Genomic DNA, 25,333 nt, shown 5'->3' with positions numbered 1-25,333 from the left:
GCTGGGCGAGGCCGGCTAACAGGCCCGAGGAGACCGCCTCCTCCGTTTCCAACTGGACGAGGGGGCGGGAACTAGCGCGGAGACTTCCCGTCTGTACCAAGATGGCCGCCATATCGGCGCTGTCATTTTGGTACAGAGCAGAGCGAAGCGCTTAATTCGACCCGGTTCAGGCCAGAGTTCTTTTCTCTGGGGCTTCCTCGTGCTCAGCTAGTCCCTGATCATTCCTTGGGAATCCCTGGGACCTCTTCGGTATCCCGACACTCAGACAGGAATCATGTCTTGGGCTGCTCGCCCGCCCTTCCTCCCCCAGCGGCATGCCGCAGGGCAGTGTGGGCCGGTGGGGGTGCGAAAAGAAATGCATTGTGGGGTCGCGTCCCGGTGGCGGCGGCGACGGCCCTGGCTGGATCCCGCGGCAGCAGCGGCGGCGGCGGGAGCCGGAGAACAACAAACCCCGGAGCCGGAGCCGGGGGAGGCTGGACGGGACGGGATGGGCGACAGCGGGCGGGGTGAGTGTCCTAGCGGACGGACAGGCGAGCCAGTGACCGCGTTATCTGCAGCCCCTCCCCCCTCCCCTGGCTCTCTCTCCCTGGCGCTCCCGCCCCCTTGTTTGTAAACACGAGTCCCCTCCCTCCCGAGGGCCTTAGCGCCCTCCCCCCGGGGCGGGGCGGGGAGGGGGAGCTCCCGCCCTCCTAGCCGTGGCCGCTTCGGGCCCTGCACACCGGAGATCCCGGGCGTGGGACACAAGTCCTCGAACTTGAGGACTCTGGACGTTTGAAGGCAGATCCTGCCTCCTAGGAGGGTCTCTTCCGCCTGTCTCTTTTCCCGCACGCTTCGGCTACAGGCTGGGAGTGTAAGGGCTGGCTGGTCCACCCCACGTGCTGCCCCACCCACAGGAGACTTGTCTGGCTTGGGGTGACGAAATGCATTGCTTGGAATTTTTCCTCACCTGAACTATCGTCGTCTCCTTTGTCAATATCTCCTCTCACCACAATTAGGAGTTAAACTGTTTGATAACAGGGTGTTTCTGGACTTGGGAATGGGTGGGGTGGGCGCGGTGGGAGATTAGAGAGAGAATTAAAGTCTGCAGTTGGATGATTGAAGACTCATTTTCTCTTTTTGTCTCTCTTGTCTGTGTCTGTGCCTGTATGTGCCCCTCCCTCAGACTCCCGAAGCCCAGATAGTTCCTCCCCAAATCCCCTTCCCCAGGGGGCCCCTCCCCCTTCTCCTCCTGGGCCACCCTTACCGTCATCAGCAGCCCCATCCCTTGGAGGCTCTGGGGCCCCACCCCCACCCCCGATGCCACCACCCCCACTGGGCTCCCCCTTCCCCGTCATCAGCTCTTCCATGGGGTCCCCTGGTCTGCCCCCTCCAGCTCCCCCAGGATTCTCCGGGCCTGTCAGCAGTCCCCAGGTGAGAGGTTGTGACCCACTTACTGCCTCTCCACTTTCATTTCCTTGTTTTCCTTGTGACCCCAGATCCTTGTGTGAACTTCCCTATGGCCCACTGACCTTCCAGTCCTCTAATCCTGGCAGGCCTATGGTCCTTGTGAGACCTCTTGCCCTTCCTGAGGTGACTGATCTTTCAGTGCATGCTTCTTCCCCAACCCTATAAAAGAACCCCAGTATTCTTGATGTCCCTTTCATCTGTCTGTGATTTTCTGCCCTTTTTGTCCCATCTGCCCTCCTGAGATACATGCCCTTCAGGGCCACTGTGTTGCACAATTCAGGGGAAACTGTATGTCTGATCTCTTTGGGGTTGTGCTCCAGGGGTGGCCTTTCACAGAGACTGCAGTGTAAATAACGTTCTCTGTAATGTGCAATGCAGAGCCCTGCCTAGGTTGTAGGAAATGATTTCCATCACCTCCAAGAGAGCCTCCTTCCCAATGAGTCTCCCTGTGACTTCCCTATTTCCCCCATCCCAGATTAACTCAACAGTGTCGCTCCCTGGGGGTGGGTCTGGCCCCCCTGAAGATGTGAAGCCACCAGTCTTAGGGGTCCGGGGCCTGCACTGTCCACCCCCTCCAGGTGGCCCTGGGGCTGGCAAACGGCTATGTGCAATCTGCGGGGACCGAAGCTCAGGTATGGGTTTCAGAGGACCAGCAGAGAGGAAGAGAGAGTCTGCCATTCACTGTCACCTGTGGGATACCCAGGGGTCCATAGGGTTGCACTGGAGCAAGTGAGCTGGGGGGGCATGTTGAGAACTAAGGACCCTGAGTTTAGATGTTGGATAGGGGGTGGTCAGAGGGAAGAGGGGGTTGGTATAGGGTTTTTGAACAGTGAGGAGAGTGGAACTGGATCATCCTCATGTCCTGGTTCCTCTTCTCTGTATTTGCAAATACAGAGTGGCCTTAAACTAAGTTTGCTGGGGGGAGGCTGGCAAGGGACTTAATGGTGAGAGGTCTCCATGCCGCCTTGTTATTGTTATTCCCCTCCCCCTGTAGGCAAACACTATGGGGTTTACAGCTGTGAGGGCTGCAAAGGCTTCTTCAAGCGCACCATCCGGAAGGACCTGACCTACTCGTGCCGGGACAACAAAGACTGTACGGTGGACAAGCGCCAGCGGAACCGCTGTCAGTACTGCCGCTATCAGAAGTGCCTGGCCACGGGCATGAAGAGGGAGGGTAAGGGCCTGCCCTAGCCAGGCTTCCCAGTCTACCCTGTGGGAGCAGAGGGAGGAGGTGGAGGGAAGACTGCGGGAGACCACAGGCTATACCCCTCAGGAAGGCTGGACTGATCTGTCTCTCCTCCAGAGGGCGATATTTGATTTCTCTCTGCCCTCCTCGTCAGCCCTTCTCCCTGGTCCCCTGTTCTGATCCCCTGAGTTTTCTTCTTAATGCTTGTGCCTCTGTGCCTGCACCTAGGACTCCTCTGGGTCTGGTGCTGGCGTTGGATAACTTCCTTCCCCGTGATGGGTTTCTGTGTCTCCCCTTTTCTAACCTGAATAGTCCCTCCTCTCTTTGACCCAGTGCTCCCTCTTTGGTCTCCGTTTCCCTATTATCTGTGGTCTCTCCTCCAAACTCTGGAACTCTACTCTCTTAAGCTACAGACATTACTGAAGTCCACAGGGCTGCTTTCTTTCTTCTTTATCTTATTGTCTTAAGTCTGATCCTGGAATTCTGAGAGAGATACTTTAGAGAGTATCCTGGTGAAATCCGTCATTTTAGAGAAGATGGGCCAGAGGCCTGGCTTTCCCAAGGTCATGTAACAAAAGAGTGGCAGGGCTGGAGTCAGAACCCACATCTCGGAGGACCCAGGCCAGTGCTCCTTTCACTGCCTTTGTGGAGTCAGAGGAGCACAAGGTTTGTGGTCAGGCACACTTAGATTTAGATGTATGACTTGGCATGTATTGTGTGAACTTGGGCAAGCTGTTTAACTTCTCCAAGCCCCAAAAGCTTCATCTTGAAAAATGAGGATCAGTGCTCACAGGATCATTACAATAGTTGAGTGAATGTTGAAATAAGCTTGGCACATATCTTAGTGTGACGTAGACCCTCGGTTTAAATGTTAGCTTTCTCCCTAATTACTTTACCCTCCCCTTCCTTTCTCTCAGCATATTTTTCTGCCCTTTTATAACCCCTGCTTCCAGACCACCCCAGTCCACCCTTGTTTCTAGTGACTTCCCTAATTCCTATAAATCTCTCCTAAGGGCCATGAGACCCTGATAAGCCCCTAAGGACATTTTGGAACCCCCTCATGGCTGGCTGCTAACTTTCTGCTTTTTCTCCTCCTCCCTACCCCGCTCCCCCTCCCCCCCCAGCGGTACAGGAGGAGCGTCAGCGGGGGAAGGACAAGGATGGGGATGGGGAGGGGGCTGGAGGAGCCCCTGAAGAGATGCCCGTGGACAGGATCCTGGAGGCAGAGCTGGCTGTGGAGCAGAAGAGTGACCAGGGCGTTGAGGGTCCTGGGGGAACCGGGGGTAGCGGCAGCAGCGTGAGTGATGGGGTCAATCCGTTCTACTTCCTGATGGGGGGGCGGGGACAGGAGTCCAGGTCTACTCTATCTCCCCCTCCTCTCCCTTCCCCTTACAACCCCCCTAACACTGCCTGGGACTGCAAGTGCTGCCAAACAAGGTCTCAAACATCTGAGGTGGGTGTGATAGCCTCTTCTGTCCCCACCTGCAAGACAGCCCATTGGCAGACCACAGACGAGTCCGAAATAAATGTTTTCACAAATGCCAGAAGAGAAGCCTGATTTACAGGGATTGGCTCAGATGGGGCTTGAAGAGAGACCGTGTATGAGGAGGGGGTGTCAAAAGCCTCTTATAAGGGGGGTTCACAGTGTACCTCAAAACCTTCCATAACTTTTACCCCTTCTCCCCTGCAGCCAAATGACCCTGTGACTAACATCTGTCAGGCAGCTGACAAACAGCTATTCACGCTTGTTGAGTGGGCAAAGAGGATCCCACACTTTTCCTCCTTGCCTCTGGATGACCAGGTCATATTGCTACGGGCAGGTCAGTGACGTTGGATCCCTTTGACCTCTTGACGTTTGACCCCTCTTTGACCTTCTGACCTCTAGTGACCCCAGTGGCCTTAGCTTGCATATTCCAGGAGCCAAGCTCATTGACCTCGCCACCTCTTCTTCTCTTCCCCTGACGTGCTTTGAATCCCATGGCCTGATCTCTGGCTCCTGACCCTTGCCGCCCCACCCAGGCTGGAATGAACTCCTCATTGCCTCCTTTTCCCACCGATCCATTGATGTCCGAGATGGCATCCTCCTCGCCACAGGTCTTCACGTGCACCGCAACTCAGCCCATTCTGCAGGCGTGGGAGCCATCTTTGATCGGTCAGTGGCCCTTAGCTGGGCTGGCCTGTAAGGTAGAGGGGGTGGGGCTATAGGCTGGTCCGTGTCCAAGGCTGGCTGAGCTGTGACCTTTGAGTGACCTGCAGGTCCCTCTCCAGGGTGCTGACAGAGCTAGTGTCCAAAATGCGTGACATGAGGATGGACAAGACAGAGCTTGGCTGCCTGAGGGCAATCATTCTGTTCAATCCAGGTAAGAGGAGGATTACCCCTGTCTCTCAAGACCAAGGCCACCTTGGAGCCTCCTCTTCTCCAGAGACTCCTAAGTTACCCAGCTATCCCCCTCAGTAAGACCCTCAACCCGGAAATCTCCTAGCTGACCAAGAAAACCCACGTCCTCTGATACATTCTCCTTTTGACCCTATCCCATGAACCCACTGCACCCGGCTTCCCTTGCCAGGCATCTGGTGAAGGGCAAGTAGGTGGGACCCTACTGGGACATTGTACGGGCCACATTTCCACGTCTGTCCTGTTTGATTTGTCTTCCTTCCTCTTCCTCCTCTCTTCACTGCCATCCCAGATGCCAAGGGCCTCTCCAACCCCAGTGAGGTAGAGGTCCTGCGAGAGAAAGTGTATGCATCACTGGAGACCTACTGCAAACAGAAGTACCCTGAGCAGCAGGGACGGTGAGGAGGAGATGTGGGGTGAGGGATTGTGGGGACCGAGGCTCCCACAGGGGCCGGGGTTGCCACAAGGGTCTATTCAGAACCCATGGTTCCAGGTCTCACTCCGCTTCTCCCACCCCCTCCTCAGGTTTGCCAAACTGCTGCTACGTCTTCCTGCCCTCAGGTCCATCGGCCTTAAGTGTCTAGAACATCTGTTTTTCTTCAAGCTCATTGGTGACACCCCCATCGACACCTTTCTCATGGAGATGCTCGAGGCTCCCCATCAGCTGGCCTGAGCCCACACCCAGATGTGGTGCTCCTTACACTTGAGGAGTGCACATCCGAGAGGAACTCTAAGCCTTGGGGCTGGGTGGGGAAGGGCCATGTTTCTGGAATCTTGGTGGGGAAGGAGTACAGGGCAGAACCAGGACCTCCAAGGGGTTTCCTCATATCCCAAGTCAGAGGGGACCCCAGATCCCTGCCAGGGCTGGACCTCTCCCTTCAGGGGCCTTGTGTCTCTGAATTTGCCTGGGTCTACCATGATTTGGGGTGATTTCTCACCCCCTGCCTGGAATCATCTCTCCTTCCCCCAGCGCAAAGCACTGGCCCTGCTCCCAGGACCTTGCTTCCTTCTCATCTAGCCTCACTTAGCTCCCCATCTGAAGAGGGGAAATGGGAACTCCCCCAGAGATGAGCATTGGGGGGCAGGCCCCCCAAACTGATTGCCGTGGGATTAGGGCTCTGACAGGCCTTCCTCTAACCAAGCCAGCAGATGGGGGCTCCTCTGGGAGAGGGAGGGGGCCCTGTCACTGTCTCCTGTCCAGAGTCCGCTCTCACACTTCACCTCCTTCTGCAGTCAGACTGAAAAATAAAAAGGTGGTGGTGGTGGTTAAGGGGTGGGTGGAGACGTAGGAACCAATCTGCTATTTTTAATTTCCTCTGAGGATAGACTTGCAGTTAGACTCAAAGAAGTACTGTACTTTCCCAGGTTGACTAAGAAATGCCAGTGGTGGAGGTGGGTGTTTGGGAAAGGCAGGGCCCTGAGACGGTGTGTCCCTGGGGCTCTTGGAGCACTGGCCTTCCCAGCTCCCCTCCCCCATCTCTTCCCATCTAACTTGGGGAAGGGGCCTGGGCTGTGATGGCGGGGCAGCTAGGGGATGGTTTGATGAGTAGTCCTCAGGCCCCTCTCTCCACGGCTCTCCCCCACGCCCGGCACACACAGTGTAGGCTGGGGGCACAGGACCCTGGCCTGAGAGTTGAGGGGAGATGCCAGCCCGCAGAGATGGGGTGCTGGGGCTGCATGAGTTTTGCTCTGAAGCTCTTCTCCCTGGGGTTCCTTTCCCCTCTCTCACACATAAAATCGCTTTCAAATTAAAATCGTTGTTTTCTGGACTGAGGTGATTGTATGGGGGCGCAGCGCTGCTTTGGGCTGGGGTTGGGGGGTATCCGGTCGGGAGCTCCGGACGCTCTCCCTTGATGCCGCCGCCGCCGAGGTTCCCTGGGGCCGGAGAGGCGGGCGCGGGGGGCGGGGGACACAAGGCGCGCTTTGTCGGGGAGGGGGGAAGAGGGTGTGCCAGGCTGGGGGCGGGGCCGGCCGGAGGAAGAAGGGGGGCGGCTGGTTCTCAAAGGCGCCTTGTTCGCTTGCGCCCTCCGAGCGCCAGCAGGCGGCGGCGCCTCGGCTCGCTCGCGTCCTCTCCGGCCGCGCCGCGGGCTCCGGGCAGACCCGGCGCCGTGCCCGTCCGTGGGGGCGCACTGGGCGCCGAGTGCGGCTGCCGCCTCAGGCGGTGCCCGCCTGGAGGCCGCCTCTCGTCCCTGAGTGACCCTGTTTCCCCGGACTCTTCCAACTAGCGTCGATTGCCCCTCGTCTCTCCACCGAGTCTCTGCACCTGGGCTCCCGGATTCCCTTCTCCCCCAACCCCCTCTTCACCTCCTTGGATCTGATTAGCCTGTGTTTGTGGGTCTGTGCAGTCTCTGGCCTCCCGTCTAACCACCTCCCTCCCCTCCGCCATCCCGTGGCCGTCGGGTTGCTGGTCTCTAGTCGCTATCTATAGCCTTGTCTATAAATACCCCTGCCCGGGCCGGCTCTGTAATTACACGGGGCAGGGCGAGGGGAAATAATTATGGAGACCTGATGTGGGGGGGAGGTAGCGACCCCCAGGCCCGCCTCTCTCCTCCCACTGTGCCCTAATCTCCGCCTAGGACTCTACTGAAAGGGGGCCCTGGGCCCCCCAAGGGGGAGGGAGGGGGGCTGTGACTGGACGTCTGGATCCTAGAAAAGGAAGGGACTGGGGAAGAGATATTGGGGTTCTCCAAAAGGGTGTCTTAGGGTACAGGCCGTTGGGTAGCTGCAGGGGAGCCGGGGAGAGCAGTCCGAGGGTCAGCGAGAGAGGGTTCCCGTCCACACCCCCAACCAGGTGGAGAGCGAGGGTGGGGTTTCCCCTCGGTGGCTGTGGGCGGGCGGCTGGAGGCGGGGGCTGGGCCGGGGGCGGGGGCGGGGTGGGGGCTCTGGGCTGTCGGGGTGGCCGGGGACATACAGGAGCGGCGGCCACCGAGGAGGGAGCAGCGCCGCAGCCCCGACGGCGCCTGGCTGCATGGAGCTGGGCCGTTGAGAGCTGTCGCCGCCCGACAGCCTCTGACGTCCCCGGGGCCCCGGCGTCCGAGGCTCACAGCCTGTTCACTCTCTCCTGGTAGCCTCTGGGCGTCCAGCGCCTCCGGCCGCCCCTGGGTCCCTGGGACCCGGCGTTCAGGTCGCCAGCCATGGAGCGGTGCAGCCGCTGCCATCGCCTCCTCTTGCTCGTACCGCTGGTGCTGGGGCTGAGCGCGGCCCCCGCCTGGGCAGGTAAGAGGAATCCCGACGCCTGGGTCGTCGGAATCAGGCTGGAGCTCTGAGTACTCCCGGGCAAGGGACAGCTGATGCTTGGGGCAGAGCTTCTGAGTCTGAGAAGGGGATTTCAGGGATCAAGGGTCCAGGATGGAGGACAGGACACCTGGGTTCCTTGAAGTCAGGGAAGGGATCTCTTTCTTTGAAGCGACTGGGGGAGGCCAGGTAAGACTGAAAAGTGGAGGCTCAGCTTAGAGAGCCACCAGTGGGGCTGGATGCTGGGGTCCTGGGGAGAGCTGAAGATAGCCAGGACCTGCCAGTGTGGTCCAGCCAGTGCTGGGGTTGGGGAGTAGATGCCAGTGTGGATGGGTGAGGGGTGCGTGTATGTCCTCTGGGCTTTCTATCTGTATCTCTGGAGTGAGGGGGTAGCATCTGTGAGAACAGAGCGTAGTAAGTAGAGAAAGAAGGGACACCTGGACTATTTGTCCCATTGGCTTCCCCGACAGGATCCCCTTCCCCCCTCCCTGTGCCCTCAATGCTGCCACGCGGCTGGCTCTGGGGAGCACTGGGGCTGGCTGCCAACAGGACCGCCGCTGGACAGGCCAGGATCAGGTGTCTGAAGCAGGAGCCAACTCTTTGCATTCCTGCCCCACCCCTCCCCCTCTGGCCAGCCAGGCTCCCCTGAGACCCTGGTGTCCACAACCCCAATCTTTTCCTTCTTTTTTCTCAGGATCTAGACTCATGGCTCCTAGGAAAGGGGATTTGATGTTGGAGAGGAGGGGGCTGGGAGTACCTGGGTCCTAGGGAAGCTGGAGCAAGCCCCCAACTCCTGGAAACACCAGAGGCTGATTTGCATGCAACTTGACTATTCGTTTCTTCTCTGCTCTGGAGAGAAAATGGTCAGAATAGCAGCATAAAGGATTTGGATCAGATTATAGAAGGAAGAACTTCCAAGATGTGAGAGTGAGGCTCAGGACAAGAAATTGAACTGTGCAATGTCTGTAGACTCTGGGAGTCTTTCTTAGGGGGAAAAGAGACCCCCCAGCATGGAGCCAGGGAGATGGCTGAGATGACTGCCTCTCATTTTGGATCTGAGTGGGTAGAGGTGAGACTCTATAGGAAAATGGGTTAGTGTGGAATTCATAAGAGTAAAGAATCGGGGCATTTTTGGGGCCAGATGTAGAGTGGTGGGGGGTGAGGAGGCTACCAGTGGAGAGCCTGTGGAGCAGATTGAGGCCGGAGACAGTGGGGCATATATGTGGCCTGAGGTGGGAAGGCGGGTGGGCAGACCTGTGGGTAGGTTGTCTATAGGATGGAACTGTACTCTCCTGGGCTTTCGCAGGGGGGGGCCTCTGAGGTCTCCTTGGCCTGGGGTCTCTGTGAGTCTCTGTCTCCCTCTCCCTTCGTCTCTCAAAGCGGCCCTTGTGTGTTGGTGTTTGCGGAGCTGCCACACGTGGGGGCCAGGCTGGGGCGGGGAGGTGGGGGGGCAAGGCCGTGGTTTCCCGGCTCCTGGACTCAAAGGGCCTTTTCTCTGCCTGCCCGCCCCACCTCACCCACCCCACCCAGCTCTGCTCTCCTGATCGCTCTGGCCCCTGCCCTGCCCCGTGCTTCTGTGAAAGTTTTGCTGGAACTTTGAGATTTTTCCAATCTGGAGCCGATGGTGTGAGAAGTATGTGTATCGGGGAGCAAGTGAGGGAGAGGTGACCTTTGCCTCCCTGGGAGTTTGAGCCCTGGGAAGCTGAGGTCTAGGTGGATAGGGTTGGTGGCCCAGGTCTTGAATCTTTGGATCCCAGGTGGTGGGGATGGTGGGGCAGGCTGAAGTTCCAGGTGTAGGGAGCTTGCCCAGGTTTTGGGCAAGGACTCTGATGGGATCCACAGATGTGTGGCTCGGGGCCCTGGACCTGCTCCGGCTCTGCGTGGCAGCTTCAGGTTCCCCCCTTTGCCCCCCAGCCCATTTCCCAAGCCAGGGGCACAGGCTCCTGGGGGGGCTCTTTTTTTTTTCCCCTCTGCATGGCCAGTGTTGTCCCCTCCCCCCAAACATGGGAACCACAGCAGCTTGAAGCCCCCTCCCCATAGAGCTGCCTCTCAGCTCCCTCCTTGGTGGCCCCCCTGCACCTCCCGTGCCCTGGATGATCGATTGCCCAGATGTTGTTTGTGCTGAAGACACGGGACAGAGGCCAGAGACCGAGAGATATGTAAAGGGAGTGAGAGAGAGGGAGAAAGACAGGGAGAGGAAAAGATGAACAGAGTGTGAGGGAAATGGAGGAAGACAGAAGGGACAGGGAGACAGACCAACAGATACAGAGACAAAGAGAGTAACAGAGAGTGAGAGAGAGAGGGGAGATGGCTGGAGAGTTGAGAGAGATATTAAGAGCGTATAGAGAGAGATTCATGGGCTGAAAGAGAGAGAGGGAGAGAGTGGGACAGTGATGGGCATGGAGCTGAATACAGGGCCAACACTGCCCTTTTCCAGGTGACTCTGACTTCCCAACCTTTAAGGCCCCGTTCAGGAGCAAGTAAGGGAGAGGTGACCTTTGCCTTCCAGGGAGTTTGAGCCCCAGGAGTTCTAGACACCAAATGTCCCCTATCTAGGCTCTTCTGAGGGTATGTCCCTTCCCCTGACCCTCATGGACTCTCCCAGGTACACCCCCTGTGGATGTACTCCGGGCCCTGAGGTTCCCCTCCCTCCCTGATGGTGTCCGGAGGGCAAGAGGCATCTGTCCAGCTGATGTGGCCTACCGAGTGTCCCGACCTGCCCAGCTCAGCGCACCCACCCGCCAGCTCTTCCCAGGTATGGGTGACATGGTTGACTAGCTCCGGGAGGTCATGGGGTGGGGTCTGGGATCAGACACCAGAAGGAAAGGGGTTTATGGCTCTCTTTGCCTCTCACTTCACCTGTGTGTGTCTCTCTCGGGTACCAGGAGGTTTTCCCAAAGATTTCTCTCTGCTGACTGTTGTCCGGACCCGCCCTGGCCTCCAGGCTCCCCTCCTGACTCTCTACAGTGCTCAGGGTGTCCAACAGCTGGGCCTGGAGCTTGGCCGACCTGTCCGCTTCCTGTATGAGGACCAGACCGGACGGCCTCAACCCCCGGCTCAGCCGGTCTTCCGGGGCGTCAGCCTAGCAGATGGCAAGTAAGTCAGTTTGCTCCTCTGGTCTGCCTGGCCTACGCTTTCAGGAACTCCCCTCTGGCCGCTGCCTCAGAACGCCCACTCCCCAGGCTAGGAAACCCTGCCTACCCTTTTTGCCACACCTCACCTACCCACTGCCCAAACTTCAGTCACTTCCAGCCCAGAGTTTGGACTTTAGAGTTTAAATCCTGTGTGTAGTACTAGCCTGTACCTTGGGCAAGTTACTTAACTTTTCTGAGCCCCAGTTTCTATGTTTGTAAAATAGGGATGATAGAATCATGAGAATCAAGGAGAAAATTATTGCATGGTGCCTGGTGCATTGTAAGCACTCAACAAACGGTAGCTGGTGTGATTACTTCTATTATTCATTGGCTTCAACCCTTCCATCAGCTGCTCCCCAGCCCTGTTGACTTTCCCCCTTTCAGTCAGTCACTGAACCTCTCCCCTCATGTCCAGGTGGCACCGTGTGGCTGTGGCTGTGAAAGGCCAGTCTGTCACCCTCATAGTTGACTGCAAGAAGCGTGTTACCCGGCCTCTCCCCCGAAGTGCTCATCCAGTGTTGGACACCCATGGAGTGATAATCTTTGGTGCCCGTATTCTGGATGAAGAAGTCTTTGAGGTAACCAGAGCAATCAGAGAAGGGAGTGATTTCTGGTCCCATATCTTGTGTCCGCTCCTCTTCTGGCCCCAGTACTCCATCTTCTTATGCCCTAGCCTTTCATTTTTCCTCACATGAATTTGTATTTCCATTCCTTATCCTCAGGGCTCGTTTTCCCTGTAGGAAAACTAGGTGCCCACTTATATGGTGGGACTGTCGATAGCCGCTTATTCTGTCACTCAGTCTTCATCAGTTTGCTCATCCATCCATCCCTTCAATCAGTCTCTCTATCTACCCACCCATCCATTCACCCACTCGCCCACCCACTCAAGCATTCAGGTTTCTGTCTACCCATCCCGTCCTTCCCCTGCTCAGCCACTCCCTCCTTGAAGCCACCCATCTATCAATCTGTTCCATCCATCCATCCTCTTTAACCCATCCATCTGTCTAGCCACTCATCCACCCACCCGCCCACCCCATCTACCCATACATATAAGTTTGCACCTACCCATCTCCTCACCCACCCACTCCCCATCTGACCATTCATTCATCCACATTCACTTCCATCCGCCTACCTACTTACCAATCTGTTTCCATCTACTCTGTACCTCCCATTTATCAACCCACCAATCTACTCCAATTATCTACTACATCAATCTGCTTACATTCATTCATTCACCATCCATCAACTCTCCCATTAAATCATACATTCGAGCCCCTATTTACTTACACACTCACCCACCCATCTATCCAGCCATCCATCTGTCCATCCACTCACCCAGCCAGTCAACATTTTCTGAATATCTGCTGGCTCAATGCCAAAGGGAGCACAGAGGGATAACATAAGGTCTCTATCATCCCAAGGAGCTCCAAGTTCTGCTCTGGAGATGAGACAATATCCCCAAACTACAATACAAGGCAGGGTGTGCTAAGCATCACATGCGGGCACAAATAAATGCCATCATAATTCAGAAGTGCTCCCTCTTTTCTAGAGGTCCTGAGAATTCTCATCATCACTGCCATTGAAAGGTCAAAGCAACTAAGGCTGGGCCACTGTCTGCAGAAGCCCCTGTGAAAAGGCTCATGCATTACCACAGGGGTAGGGGGTAGGCAGAGTGTTGAACTTAGATTTTGAAGGCTTGAATTCTAGTCCTGATTCTACCACTGCGAGTGACTGTGGGTCAGTCATTGCCTCTTTGAGCTTTGATTTTTCTTTTTTGGTGAGGAAGGTTGGTGAGCTAACATCTGTGACAATCTTCCTCTATTTTTTTGCATATGGGACGCCGCCACAGCATGGCTTGATGAGCAGTGTGTAGGTCTGCACCTGGGATCCAAACCCACAAACCCCGGGCTGCCTAAGCAGAGCATGTGAACTTAACCATTACACCACTGGGGCCCCTCTCTGAGCTTTTCTGAATGGAATATATCTGAAAAATGGGCGTAAAGACCCTTGTTCTACTGACTTTCCCAGTTGTTGTGAAGGTACAATGGAATTAGGAATGAGAAGGTTCTTTGAAAACTGAAAAGGGCTGTGCACATGTGATAATGACCTCCTCCCATCATATGGTTTTACCTAGGATTGACCTCCTACCCTTTATCCTGGACTATACCCTTTGCCTCTCTCTGAAGCCCTCTCTGCCTCCCTGCATTGGTGTTCCTTCCTCATGTCTTTGCAGGGTGATGTCCAGGAGCTTGTCATTGTTCCGGGGGTACAAGCTGCCTATGAATCCTGTGAACAGAAGGAGCTGGAGTGTGAGGGGGGTTGGAAGGAGAGGCCTCAGAAACAGCAGTCTCACAGAACCCAGAGGTCTCCAAAGCAGCAACCGCCAAGACTTCATAGGCCACAAAACCAGGAACCCCAGCAACAGGTGAGAGAGCTGGGCAAACCCCAAATGGCAGCACACCCCAGGGAGGGAAGACACCCAGACATCTCCCCAGGGGACGGCCCCCAGTGTTCCAGAGCTCCTCGTCCCATTTTGGGCTCCTGTTCCCCCTCCCTAAAGTCCCTCCCCAACCATACCTCCCTATTCCCATCACCCCCTCCTCCCAGTCCTCATTCATCACCCTTTTTATTTTCATTTAAAAATAAAAAGAGTCGTTATGAAGAATTCGTGGCTGGGAGCTGTGTCCCCTCCTTGTGTCTCCTCCTCTGCCAGTCTTCCTGGAACTGTGTCTTTGGGTTTCCCATCCCTTCCTTGAATTAAGAGATTGGGGGGGTGGGGTGGGGGGGAGTGGGGATGAGGGATGAGAGAGCAGAGTAGGGGGGAGACAGAAACTGGGAGGAAGAAGTTGAAATGGTAAGACCTAGGCTTACCTAGGGGAAGGAGTTGGAGGCAGAGGGAATCCCAAAGGAGTGGTGGGTCTGTGGAAGTGTGGGGATAGGGTCTCTGGCTCCCTGGACATGGATGTGCAGGATAAGGGGCTGTGGTGGGGGGAAACAGGAGGGACACTCTGGATTGGGTGGAGTCTGATGGTTAGAGTGACAGATATGATCCGGGGTCAGTGGTCTGAAGGTTGGGGGGATCAATCTCTTAATTATGTCTGCTTCTGTCCCACATGTGGGACCCATCCCTCCTTTCCACCTCTCCTCATCTCTCTCCTGATCCCCAACCTCTCCTTCCATCCCCAACTCTCTATTTCCCAACTCCTCACCTACCCTGTTTCCCAAATCCCACACCATCTCCCCCCTCCCTCCCCCACTCCACTCTCCCCATCCCCCTCCTACCTGTTCCCCTGCCCCTTCCCTAACCCCAGTCCACTGAGTCTCTCTACTATGACTACGAGCCCCCCTATTACGATGTGATGACTGCGGGGACGACCCCTGATTATCAGGTAAACTTGAGGGACCACTTCCTTTCTCCCATTCCTCCTACCACCCCTTGCAAACATCTCCTATGACACCTTCCTCCCCTTCCTACATGTAGGGAGAGACACCATATATTTAGATCATGGGAGTTTCCTCACTGCCCCCTCCCATGTCTCTCTGCTGCAGCGGCCTCCGAGCCCCAGACACAGGGCATCCCCTTCCCCCAGGGGGCGTCGGACCCCTCCCCGAAAGCCTACCCCACCTGCCAAGAGGTCAGCGGCCCGGCAGGCATCCCCCTCACCAGGCTGGAGGTCCTCTCGAATTGGAGGTTCCGGCCCAGCACGGGGCCAGCCTCCCCTCTCCCGACGCCCAGCTCGGCAGGCAGCTCCCCCCACTGCCCGGGGCCCCCCCAGGACCAGAGACAGCGGTTACCGGCAGGTAGAGCCGGGGCATCCAGATCTCTGCCCCCACACCTCTGTGACTTTGGAGATTCACTCTCCCCACTGTCCCCCCTCCAAAGGGGCTGCAAGATCTGAGATTTCCCCCACCCCCAGCACAGACAGACACTACCCTGGGGGGGGGGGGGACATGGTGCTGCTTTGCCTCCCTTCCTGCTAACCTTTCTCCTTCCTTCTCACTCCATGCTGCTCTTCTCCCCCTTCCCCTTGGGGTTAGGACCCCACCCTGGGTGAAGAGGAAGGAATCTTGGAGTCAAGCCCGTTGCCACCCCTTGAGGAGGTAACTCCATCCCCCACCCTCACCCCAGCTGGGGGCAGTGGGTGTCTGTGACCTACTCTCCTGTTCCCATGTCATCTTGATGAATCAGCCCCTCCTTGGGCCGGAGGGCTCTTTGTTATATCCATTTATGGCCTCTGTCTTCCGGTCACTCCAGACCCATTGGTCTGCTTGTCTCTCTCACTACAGCCATTTGCCTTCAGTGTCCGTGTCTCCTTCCATTATTCTTTGATTCCGGAGTAACCTCTTCTCCATGTTGATGTCAAATGGTTTTACTTTCTATGTCACCTTTCTGTTCCCAGGAGCCACTTTCTGTCCAATGCTGTCACTTTTTCTCTTCTCCTGGTCTTTCCATCCATTTCTTTGGTCATTCCCTGGACTCCTTTGTCTATCATTATGTCCATGGACTGTCCACTCTGTGTTTAGCCTTCTGGCCACCCTTCTTGTTACCTACCATTTCTTCCCACCAGGCCCATTTTCTGGACATCCCTCCTCATTTGGGGCCTTCGATGGCCATCCCCTTTCTATACAACTGCTCCCCTTGCTCTTCTTGGGAGAAAAACTCTAGCCCCAATTACCCTCAGAATCCTTTAGGCTACAAGTTTTCCCACCCTGGGGTCCAGGGAAGACCTCCTGTCAGCCCTAATGCCCCTGTCTACCCCTCTCCCTCCCCATCCCCGGGAAGGAGCAGACAGATCTCCAGGTCCCCTCCACAGCCGACAGGTTCCTGACAGAGGAATATGGGGAGGGTGGCACAGACCCCCCAGCAGGGCCCTACGATTACACCTATGGCTATGGGGACGATTATCGTGAGGAGACGGAGCTTGGCCCTGCCCTCTCTGCGGAGACAGCCCACTCAGGAGCCGTAAGTGAAAGGAGCTTGTCTTCTGTTCTTGACCTCCAGTGAGAGCTACAAGAATTGCTTCCTGTTGTTTTTTATTATTGTCTGCTGGCCGTAAGCTACTTCCCAATGGCGGTTTGCCATTTTCTGTTCACATAAGATGTATATGTTGCTTGAAAAGATTACTTCTGCCTTTCCTTGCCAAATGTCTTACCCTCTGACTCCTTATGGATCCTTCTGCCCAGGGCAATGGTGATTTTTTAAAAATTCTGTGGCCATTTTCTGTCTGTCTCGGCTACTTCCTGTCTCAATCAAGCTAGATTTCATAAATCTTTTGGTCAGTAAGCCCCTATCTTGTGTCTATTTTCAGTCTGTCTTCATGTCTTCTTGGTCAGAACAATTTCTTATCTGTGTTGCTGCTGAATGATCTAACTTCTTATGTCACATTTTCTAACCCGTAGGTAACTTCCTGTCTGTCCCTTCCTGTCTTCTCCAGCCATGGCATCCATCTTGGTGCCTGTGTCAGATTGGACTGAAACAGACTTATTATTTGTGTTTTGGCTCTAGTTTTTCATGCTGTCTTGTGATAATCTCCTTTGATAATAAGCCTTTTCCTATGTGTTGCAGGTCATCCGAATCATAAAGTTTCCATTGTGGGCCTAGATATTTATCATGGCCACTTCCTGTGTACTAGCCTTGATGTTTGTGTTTTCTGGAAGAATTGCCTTTCATTGTCATAATCTCCTTTCCAAGGAGTCACTTTCTGTCTGTTTTGTGAATTTCTTCTCTCTCTTGGTCATGGTAGCCATGTTGTTGTTGAAGCTCCACTTCCTGGATCCTCTTTCCTTGGCTGCTTCCTGTCTGTCAACCACTTCCTGTTTGTCAGGTTCATTTTCCAGCCATCTTGGCCATGTTTAATTTTTCTTGGCCCTGGTATCATTCTTGCTTCCAAATGTTTGTCCCTTTGTTCTGCCTCCTTTAATTGTCTCCCATGTCTTCAACCACTCCCTGTCAGCTGGGATATTTCCTGTCTATTCCACTTCATCTTTTGCCTGCCTTGCAGTTGGAGCTGCCTCCTCTACCCTCCTGCCTCACCCCACATCTCCCTTCTCTAATATTGCCACACTTGACCCTCTGCTGCCTTTTCCTTAAGCTGCTTTCTGGAAATTTGGGGCTGATCTGGAATATGAGAGAATTTGGAAATTGATTATTACTGTTTGGTCAGGCTGGAGGGGGAGAGGGCATTCTGAGGATCTTTGTTGGGAGAGTTGGGGGTGATGGTGAATGTTCTCCATTCTCCCTGTCCTTGTCTTGGTTCTGGCCCTAGATTTGGGGCTGGGCCTCTGAGTGGAAGTATGGAATAGAGGGAACCGGTGGGTTTGGGGTATAAATGAGGGCCAGAGGGTGTACGATCTTTGCTGGGAGAGGAAGTAGGGGAACTCGTGGAGGTCTGCTCTGGGGCTTGAGTAGCTGAGCCCAAGAGCTGTATTTTTCCAAAAACCAGTTATGAGGTCTGAGTTTGGGCTATGAGTGGGGACTTCCCTCAAAATCTACTTAGAGTGTGGATGTTTAGTCTCTGGGTCGTTTTTAACTTGTGAACCCCTTGAAATTCTTAGCAAAATTCTGTGCATAAGGGCATATACTTTTCCTTTTCTGGAGAAAGACTCCATAGATTACATCAAATTCTCATATGGATCCATGCCCTCCCCACAAACCCAAATAAAAATCTATCCACAATCTTAGAGAGATGCTTATTTGGTGAGTTGGGGTAAGGGCGAGGAAGTTGAAGGTTTCCTAAAGTTCTAAGGTTCCCTAGGGTCAGACGAAGTTTGGGAGATAGGGTGGGGTCCTCCAGAAAAGGGTTTTGGAAGGTTGGGGGGTTTGGAATCCCAGGAAGGGTGTGGGGACCTTCCTGAAGGAGGTTCTCAGGGTGATGAGGAGGTTGTGTTTGCTGGGATGGGGCTAGGAAGTGGGGGGTGGGGAGCCCTGTGGTCTCTGCAGGCCTGGGAGGTCTGTGAAGAGGGGTCTTCTGGAAGGCTTGGGGACTTGGGGGTAGGGTCAGGAAGGTCTCCAGAGGACCTGAGCACAAAAGTGGGAGTTGGGATGGGGGCAGTCCTGGCGTCCTGGCTGCTCACGGTCCCCACTGGGGGTTACATGTGTGTCTCCCTCAGACTGCTCGTGGACCCCGGGGACTGAAGGGAGAAAAGGGGGAGCCTGCAGTGCTGGAACCTGTAAGTCATGCTGGTCACCTAGCTGAGGGTGGCGGGAAGAAGGGAAGGGAAACAGGGGTGCTAGCCTTGTAGCCTCTGACTTTTAACCTTTGACTCCACAGGGTATGCTAGTTGAGGGGCCCCCTGGCCCAGAAGGCCCTGCGGTGAGTTGCAGCTGTGACCGATTAGCCTCCATTCTTTTCTCAGAGACCTATCCTACACACTCGTCTGTGCCTTCCCCACATATGCCCAGGCCTCCTCAGAACTCCAGAGCATCTTTCCAATCAAAGCTTCCCAGATCCCCAGATCACTTCTGTAGAGACCACCCCTCAGTCACATACCCCTCTTCTATCTGAACGCCCAAACCTGACTCCCACTTCTTTTGTTTGTCAGGGATTGACTGGTCCCCGTGGCATCCAGGGCAACCCAGGCCCAGTTGGAGACCCTGGCGAGCGGGTATGGGAATGTCCTGTGTGTGTGTGGGAGGGGGAGGGCTATGGAGGAGCCACAAGTTCCTAATGAGGGTACAGTGCTCAGTAATTCCTCGTTAACTAACTGATTAATGAATGAGGGGCTGTTGTGCTCCCCAGCACCCAGAAAAGTGGGCAGACTCTGGTTATGGAAGGGAGTAGTCTGGTGTCTCACCCTCATTTTTCTCCATTGAGGTGGGGAGGGGGTTCAGGAAAGATCAAGGGAAGTCTACATTTATTCTGTTGGGGAGGGTTTCACAATGATGCCAGGACCCTAACATCCCCCTATGTGTCACCCTATCCTCATTCTCTCCTTATCTAGGGCCCTCCCGGCCGAGCAGGGCTCCCTGGATCGGATGGGGCCCCTGGCCCTCCTGGCACATCCCTCATGCTCCCGGTGAGTTGTCTTCTTGGCTGTGGAATGGGCTGATGGTGACGGCAGGGGAATTATGTTGTGTCACCAAGAACCAGAAGGTCAGGAAGTCTAAGGAGGAGTCTCTAACGATCATCAACCCAAAGAGATTGATCTTTGGGGTGTAGGGACTAAGGCATCATTAGATGACCTAGAACCAAACATGGATCTTCTAGAACCAGGCAAAAAAGCCTATATTTCAGAGGGTCTAGAGCCAAAAGAGAGTCTTTCAGGAGGAAGAGGCTAGAGAGTGGGGGAGGAGGACAGGAATTGAGTTTCTGGAAACCTCTAAGTCATTATCTGAAAAACTCTCATGGGAGATGCTGGAGGAGGGCATGGGAGTAGGGGCGTGAGGGTGGGGGTGTGTCCCAGAACTTGGGAGATGGGGCAGAAATGCTGGATGAACCCTCTGGCTGGGAGGGTCACATGGATTTCTTGGAAGAGAACCTGGGCCTTCTTTCCTTGCCCCTCAGTTCCGGTTTGGCAGTGGCGGGGGTGACAAGGGCCCTGTGGTGGCGGCCCAGGAGGCTCAGGCCCAGGCGATTCTGCAGCAGGCACGGGTGAGTGGGGCTGGAGGGGATCTTGGTGGAGGGAGGGGTATGGTGGGAAAAGAAGACTCTAGGAGGGGTTGGAAGGGTAGGTTGGAGTGAATGTGAGGCAGGGGACGTCTGGGTTGGTTTGGGGCTCAGAGGGAGGTTGGGGAGAATATAGGGCAGTGGAATGAGGGTTAGGAGTGGAAGGGCGAATTTGGAGGGTGTTCTGGGGTTGGGAGTTCTCCAGCTGCCTCTTCCCCAGCTCTGCTGTCTCCCCTGCTCCCCTAGCTGGCGCTCCGTGGACCCCCTGGCCCCATGGGATACACAGGCCGCCCAGGGCCCTTGGTGAGTGAGTGGGGTGTTGGGTAGGGGATCCTTTATTTGTGTGTGGGGGTATGGATAGTTCTGGAAAGGGACCAAGTCGAAAGTTATTTTGCTTCTTTTGGGGAGGGCTTTGAGGTCACTCTGGGTATGTCTTTCAACATAGCCACCCTCTCTTCTTTCTCACAGGGACAACCTGGGAGCCCTGGTCTGAAAGGAGAATCTGGAGACCTAGGACCTCAGGTGACCTCCCACCCATCTGATTGCCAATCCATTGCCTCCCCCTCTGTCTATGCTCAGTAACCCTACCCCTGCCTCTCCCTCATCAGGGCCCCAGAGGACCTCAGGGCCTCACAGGGCCTCCCGGCAAGGCTGGGCGAAGGGTGAGTGACTGAGGGGTAGGGTGGGTGCGGGTGGGAGACGGGGTGTGGAGCATGGAGGACCCTGCTCCTGTTTGCTCTGACGCTTCCCTTGCACCTCCAGGGCCGAGCGGGTGCCGATGGAGCCCGAGGGATGCCTGGAGAACCTGGAGTGAAGGTAACAGGCTTGGGGCCCTCTCTGATGCCTGTAGCTTGCAGCCCCACATGGGCTCATTTATCCTCTGGGGGTGACCAAGTTCCCCAGGTTCCGCTCCTCCCAGGATGCAATAGGGAGGGCTGAGTGGGAAAGGGGCTGGGACCTCACTTGAGCTGCTCCTCTCCCCCCTAGGGTGACCGAGGTTTTGATGGACTCCCAGGGCTCCCTGGGGAGAAGGGACACAGGGTGAGTATATTTGATGAGGGGTGGATCTTCCGTGGAGGGGAGGGGAGGTAGGGATCTCAAGGCAAGGGAAGGAGGCTGAGGGTCCCAGTAGGGACTCAATGGATGGAATTGGTTGCTTAATTGAAGAGGGTCAGTGTCTCCCTGTGCTGGGGGCTCTGAGGCCCCTCTTACCTGTTCGCCCATTTTCCAGGGTGATACTGGTGCCCAGGGTCTTCCTGGGCCCCCTGGTGAAGATGGAGAGCGGGTAAGTGTTGTGGGCAGGGCAGGGGCTCGGCATGGGCGAGGTGTGGAAGATGAGGCTGCTTCACCATGTCCTCCTCCTCCAGGGAGACGATGGGGAGATTGGGCCTCGGGGGCTGCCTGGCGAGTCGGTGAGTGTCTACCGGGTTGTTGGGGGAGCTCTGGGGATGCCAGAGAACGGACATGGGTATGAAAGGGACACATTTTCTCTCACCCACGCTGCCGTATCTTCCCCTCACCTGAATTCAGGGACCTCGAGGTCTTCTTGGCCCCAAAGGCCCACCTGGTATTCCTGGACCCCCGGTAAGTGTCTTCTGCCCTGACCTTACCCCCTGACCTCTCTAACTCTCCACCCTTCCTAACTGCCTCCATCTTCCCCTTCCTTCGGTTCCCTCTCCCCTGGGTCTCACCTAGCCCCCCTTCAGCCTTCACCCCCAGGTGCCCTTGCAGGGCCAAATGGTGCAGTGCATCAAAGACTCTGAGCATAGCCAACAACAAAAAAAATCCTCAAGAAAAACAAAACAAAAACCCACAAACCCACAGGCCCACAGACCCACGCCCTGTGGATCTGGGCCAGCTGTGTTTGTTTAGGTTTGGGATGAACTCGAGGTCTGACTGCTGGGCGTCTGCCCCAGCCCGTCCCACCCTCTGGAATGGCGGGGCCTCCCAGAAACCACAGGTCCCTCCAGGGCCCTAGCTCCCCTTCTAGCCTGCTCACGCCCCTCTCATGTTTCAGGGAGTCCGAGGCATGGATGGCCCCCACGGTCCCAAAGGGAGCTTGGTGAGTGATGGGCATGGAGACCCTACCTGACCCTTAGCCCCGGGGTCCCTGCCAATGTCTTGTTCCCTTTGGCACCATTTTGACCTCCTGCCTGCTTCTGGTTCCTGCTCTCTTGGCTGTCCCTGCTGGGACTCAGCTCTCCGCCCTGTTTGTTACCATCTCCTTCTGACCCCTGCCTGGTGCCTGTTTATAGGGACCCCAGGGAGAGCCAGGACCTCCTGGACAACAGGGCACTCCTGGGACCCAGGTGAGTGGTCCTGTCTACCCCCTCCCCAACTTTAGCGACTTCCCCTAGGCTTGCACAGTGGGTCAGACCCTGGATGGGGACGGGAAATTAAGGGTCTCAAGCCTTTACTGCTCATGCTCTCAATGGGAGATGCTGGCTGGAAGAGGGAGCAGCCCACCCCTGCGGGGCCCCTGTGACTTCTCTCTCCCTGTGCATAGGGTCTGCCTGGGCCCCAGGGTGCCATTGGCCCTCATGGAGAGAAGGTAAGTGACTAAGTGATCTGAGGGGCAGGGGATGTGCCCAGGGGTGGGTGTAGGGAGAGCCCCAAATGTCTGGCTGGGACTTTAGCCCTGTGTTCAGACCTGACCCCTCTGGTGACCCCAAGCCTCCTCGTCTGCTTGCAGGGTCCTCAAGGGAAACCAGGGCTCCCTGGCATGCCTGGCTCAGATGGTCCCCCGGTGAGTGGCCCCCCACCTCTTAATCCAAATTCCCCTTGATCCTATCCCCCAGCGAATGACCTCCAAGTGCCTTCAGTGACTGTCCATACCATATGCCTCTTGCACTGGGAGGTCACTGGTGGTCCTGCCCATGGTCAGTCAGCTTCATTAGGTCACAGGGGAATTTGGGTTGAAGAAACAGAGGGAGGGGTTCAGGGAAGCTGACAGAGGCCAGTGGTCACATTCTCCTTCGCCTACCCCCAGGGTCACCCCGGGAAGGAAGGTCCCCCTGGAACCAAAGGAAACCAGGTGAGATCTTCTGTACCTCCTTTCACCCCATGAAGGAGTCTCCACCCAGACTCTGGGGCCTCAACGTCCTTGGGATTTCCTTGTCTTCTCAGTGCCATGCTCTGTAATCCTATCCAGACTCCAATGTTGTTACTTCCATTTCTCCCACCCCTGAGGCTCCCCCAGTGACATCCTGAGACCCATTTATAGATGCCTCTCTTTCTTCTTCCAGGGTCCATCTGGACCTCAGGGTCCTCTAGGATACCCGGGACCTCGAGGTGTCAAGGTAACGGACCACCAGGCTGGGAGATAAAGGACCGCAGTCAGGGGAGCCAACTGGGGTCTTAGGAGCTCAGTCCTTCCAACTCAACCTCCACCCCTCATCTCTCTGTCTCTGTCTTCCTCTATAATTTTAGGGTGTGGATGGAATTCGGGGTCTGAAGGGTCATAAGGGTGAAAAGGTGAGCAATGTGCCCCCAACTTCCCAGCACTCCATCCTGCCCCACACAAACCCGTCTGCCCATCTCTTTTCCTCACTTCCTTCCCTCCAGCCTGCCCCACATTTCCCTCCATCTCCTGAAAGCCACCCTCCACTCGTGTTCCCTGAAATCCTCCATCCTAACCCCCCACCCTCCGTCATCTGTGCTGTCCTCTCACCCCCATCTTTCTCAGGGTGAGGACGGCTTTCCTGGGTTCAAAGGTGACATGGGCGTGAAAGGCGACAGGGTGAGTGGAAACCCCCACACCAGCCCCCAACTCTGAGTTCTAAGATCCTCCTCTTTGGAGCCCCCAGTTAGCAGCCTATTCCCTTGTGCCCTGAGCTCCCCATCTCCAGTGCTCTATTCCCTTTAGGGCCAGATCCCAGCAGGATGACAACCTAGCAGTCTGTGTCCCAAGGCCCTCCAATCACGATGCTCTTCCTGCCCCTGTGGGGTTCACTGTTTGGCAGTAGCTTCTGAGACCCCTGCCAACCCCACTCTCTGGGGCCCACCTCTGCTCTCGGGGCCCAGCCCCACCCCCAGTCCCAGACATTCACCTCTCCAACCCTCTCACTCAGGGCGAGGTTGGAGTCCCTGGTTCCAGGGGAGAGGATGGTCCCGAGGGGCCGAAGGGACGCACTGGACCCACTGGAGACCCTGGGCCCCCCGGGCTCATGGGCGAGAAGGTGAGGGAGGATGATGGATCTGTGCCTACATGCTCTAGGGACATGGAACGGAGGAGGGCCTAGGCAATGGGATGAGGGTGGGCGTGGGGTGCCAACGACTGGAGTCAGCAAGTCAACTGAAGATGACCATGCATTAATTATGCTCCTCTCTGTGTACGGTCCCTCCTGGACACTGATGGGTTGAGGGGGGATGTATAAGAAGTCAAAGCGAAGTCCCTGTTATGAAGAGGTTACATAGCATAGAGGTGGGGACAAGGCATTGAGGCCGTCATAGGGTAACTGTAGGTCCAAGGCAGGGTGAAAATGTGTTCAGGCTCAGAGCAGCAGGAGTTCCGAGAAGGGAGAGTTGAGGAGGAGGTGAGCACTGAGGTCTTCAGCGCTAACTCACCGGGCACTTACCATGAGCAGGCTCTGTGCTAAATTCTCCTGTCTGTCTGCGGGGGCGGGATGGGGCGGGTGGAGGCGGGGGACGGGGGGAGGGCAGGCACTGTCACAGTCCTCTTTTGTAGAGGCACCAGGAGGTTCAGATCCCTGTCAGTCACACAGCCAGTGAGGGGCAGAGCCAGGATTTGAGCCCAGGCAGTCAGCCTGCAGAATCCCTGCTCCCAGCCTCTGCTCCACAGCTGCCTCGGGGTGCATGTCGCGGGAGTTGGGGTGGTGCAGAGCACAACCAGGGGGGCAGAGGTGATCCTGAGCATGCTGTGTGGAGGCCTGCAAGGGGGCTGGTCTTCGTGGAGCAGAAGTGTGTGCTGGGGAGGCTGGAGCTGAGGTGGACAGGTCGGCAGGGGGTAGATCACAGGCCTGGAAGGACTTGATGGAGCTGCAGACTTCAGTCTCCAGACACAGGGGAGGCAAGATCCCAGTACTAGAGTGGGGGAAATCCATTCTCAGGAAGGAGCGATTACAAAGCCAGGCAGCCCGTGGGGCGGGAGATGAGGGGCCAGGGGCTGGAGGTTTTCTGGGAGCATTGCTGGGTGGGGGATCCCATCTCTGGGGGTTGGGGTCTCCAGGGATGGAGTGGTATCTGTGGCTCCTCTTGCTCCTAATTGCTCCCTGTCCCTCCGCAGGGCAAGCTGGGCGTTCCTGGTCTGCCTGGCTACCCCGGACGCCAGGGTCCCAAGGTGATGCGATGCCTCTTTTGTGCCCCGTCCTCC

At 56.1% G+C, this 25,333-nt stretch overlaps 2 protein-coding genes across 20 annotated transcripts in view; both read left to right on the top strand.

The window, feature by feature from the left end:
- The first annotated feature begins 78 nt into the window (after positions 1-78).
- RXRB (retinoid X receptor beta) lies at positions 79-6,796 on the top strand. Of its 6 annotated transcripts, none has more exons than XM_008507917.2 (10): positions 79-506; positions 1,163-1,410; positions 1,922-2,078; positions 2,441-2,620; positions 3,757-3,929; positions 4,323-4,452; positions 4,652-4,784; positions 4,901-4,992; positions 5,320-5,425; positions 5,553-6,796. In XM_008507917.2, exons 1-10 carry the CDS (start codon positions 275-277, stop codon positions 5,698-5,700), a joined length of 1,599 nt encoding a protein of 532 aa, XP_008506139.1. In that variant the 5' UTR covers positions 79-274; the 3' UTR covers positions 5,701-6,796. The 6 variants fall into 6 exon arrangements, with proteins under 6 accessions (XP_008506139.1, XP_008506140.1, XP_008506138.1 ...); XM_008507916.2 differs by having other exon boundaries at positions 275-506; positions 4,889-4,992; XM_008507915.2 differs by having other exon boundaries at positions 275-506; positions 1,163-1,569.
- Positions 6,797-7,916: 1,120 nt separating this feature from the next.
- The window catches only part of COL11A2 (collagen type XI alpha 2 chain), a 29,157-nt gene continuing 11,740 nt past the window's right edge, over positions 7,917-25,333 (top strand). Inside the window, exons 1-32 of one of the 14 annotated variants that reach the window (XM_070584335.1) lie at positions 9,199-9,330; positions 9,792-9,894; positions 10,867-11,016; positions 11,147-11,357; positions 11,811-11,973; positions 13,629-13,820; positions 14,945-15,196; positions 15,434-15,496; positions 16,179-16,358; positions 18,506-18,565; positions 18,667-18,708; positions 18,938-19,000; positions 19,337-19,411; positions 19,900-19,986; positions 20,248-20,304; positions 20,470-20,523; positions 20,610-20,663; positions 20,764-20,817; positions 20,989-21,042; positions 21,233-21,286; positions 21,369-21,413; positions 21,532-21,585; positions 22,019-22,063; positions 22,257-22,310; positions 22,508-22,552; positions 22,694-22,747; positions 22,991-23,035; positions 23,247-23,300; positions 23,431-23,475; positions 23,687-23,740; positions 24,072-24,179; positions 25,247-25,300. In XM_070584335.1, the coding sequence (XP_070440436.1) occupies positions 9,286-9,330; positions 9,792-9,894; positions 10,867-11,016; positions 11,147-11,357; positions 11,811-11,973; positions 13,629-13,820; positions 14,945-15,196; positions 15,434-15,496; positions 16,179-16,358; positions 18,506-18,565; positions 18,667-18,708; positions 18,938-19,000; positions 19,337-19,411; positions 19,900-19,986; positions 20,248-20,304; positions 20,470-20,523; positions 20,610-20,663; positions 20,764-20,817; positions 20,989-21,042; positions 21,233-21,286; positions 21,369-21,413; positions 21,532-21,585; positions 22,019-22,063; positions 22,257-22,310; positions 22,508-22,552; positions 22,694-22,747; positions 22,991-23,035; positions 23,247-23,300; positions 23,431-23,475; positions 23,687-23,740; positions 24,072-24,179; positions 25,247-25,300 (2,670 nt within the window). In that variant the 5' untranslated portion in view covers positions 9,199-9,285. Of the gene's footprint in view, positions 8,244-9,198; positions 9,331-9,791; positions 9,895-10,866; positions 11,017-11,146; positions 11,358-11,810; positions 11,974-13,628; positions 13,821-14,706; positions 14,785-14,944; positions 15,197-15,433; positions 15,497-16,178; positions 16,359-18,505; positions 18,566-18,666; positions 18,709-18,937; positions 19,001-19,336; positions 19,412-19,899; positions 19,987-20,247; positions 20,305-20,469; positions 20,524-20,609; positions 20,664-20,763; positions 20,818-20,988; positions 21,043-21,232; positions 21,287-21,368; positions 21,414-21,531; positions 21,586-22,018; positions 22,064-22,256; positions 22,311-22,507; positions 22,553-22,693; positions 22,748-22,990; positions 23,036-23,246; positions 23,301-23,430; positions 23,476-23,686; positions 23,741-24,071; positions 24,180-25,246; positions 25,301-25,333 lie in introns of those variants that run through there. The other 13 variants (XM_070584338.1, XM_070584340.1, XM_070584337.1 and 10 more) reach the window with 13 other exon arrangements.

The sequence above is a fragment of the Equus przewalskii genome, chromosome 19, assembly GCF_037783145.1.
Source record: "Equus przewalskii isolate Varuska chromosome 19, EquPr2, whole genome shotgun sequence".
In the NCBI taxonomy this organism is placed as follows: Eukaryota; Metazoa; Chordata; class Mammalia; order Perissodactyla; family Equidae; genus Equus; species Equus przewalskii.
Note: the sequence above shows the minus strand (reverse complement) of the source record. Positions and strands in the feature narration are given on the sequence as shown.

What these genes read in the sequence shown, in the direction of transcription:
- RXRB (XM_008507914.2), top strand. Translation starts at nt 275, where the DNA reads ATGTCTTGGGCTGCTCGCCCGCCCTTCCTCCCCCAGCGGCATGCCGCA. An exon ending in GACCTCTTGCCCTTCCTGAG is followed by an intron (nt 1,570 to 1,921) that starts GTGACTGATCTT and finishes CCCCCATCCCAG; the next exon opens with ATTAACTCAACAGTGTCGCT. An exon ending in CCGGGGGTAGCGGCAGCAGC is followed by an intron (nt 3,930 to 4,322) that starts GTGAGTGATGGG and finishes TCTCCCCTGCAG; the next exon opens with CCAAATGACCCTGTGACTAA.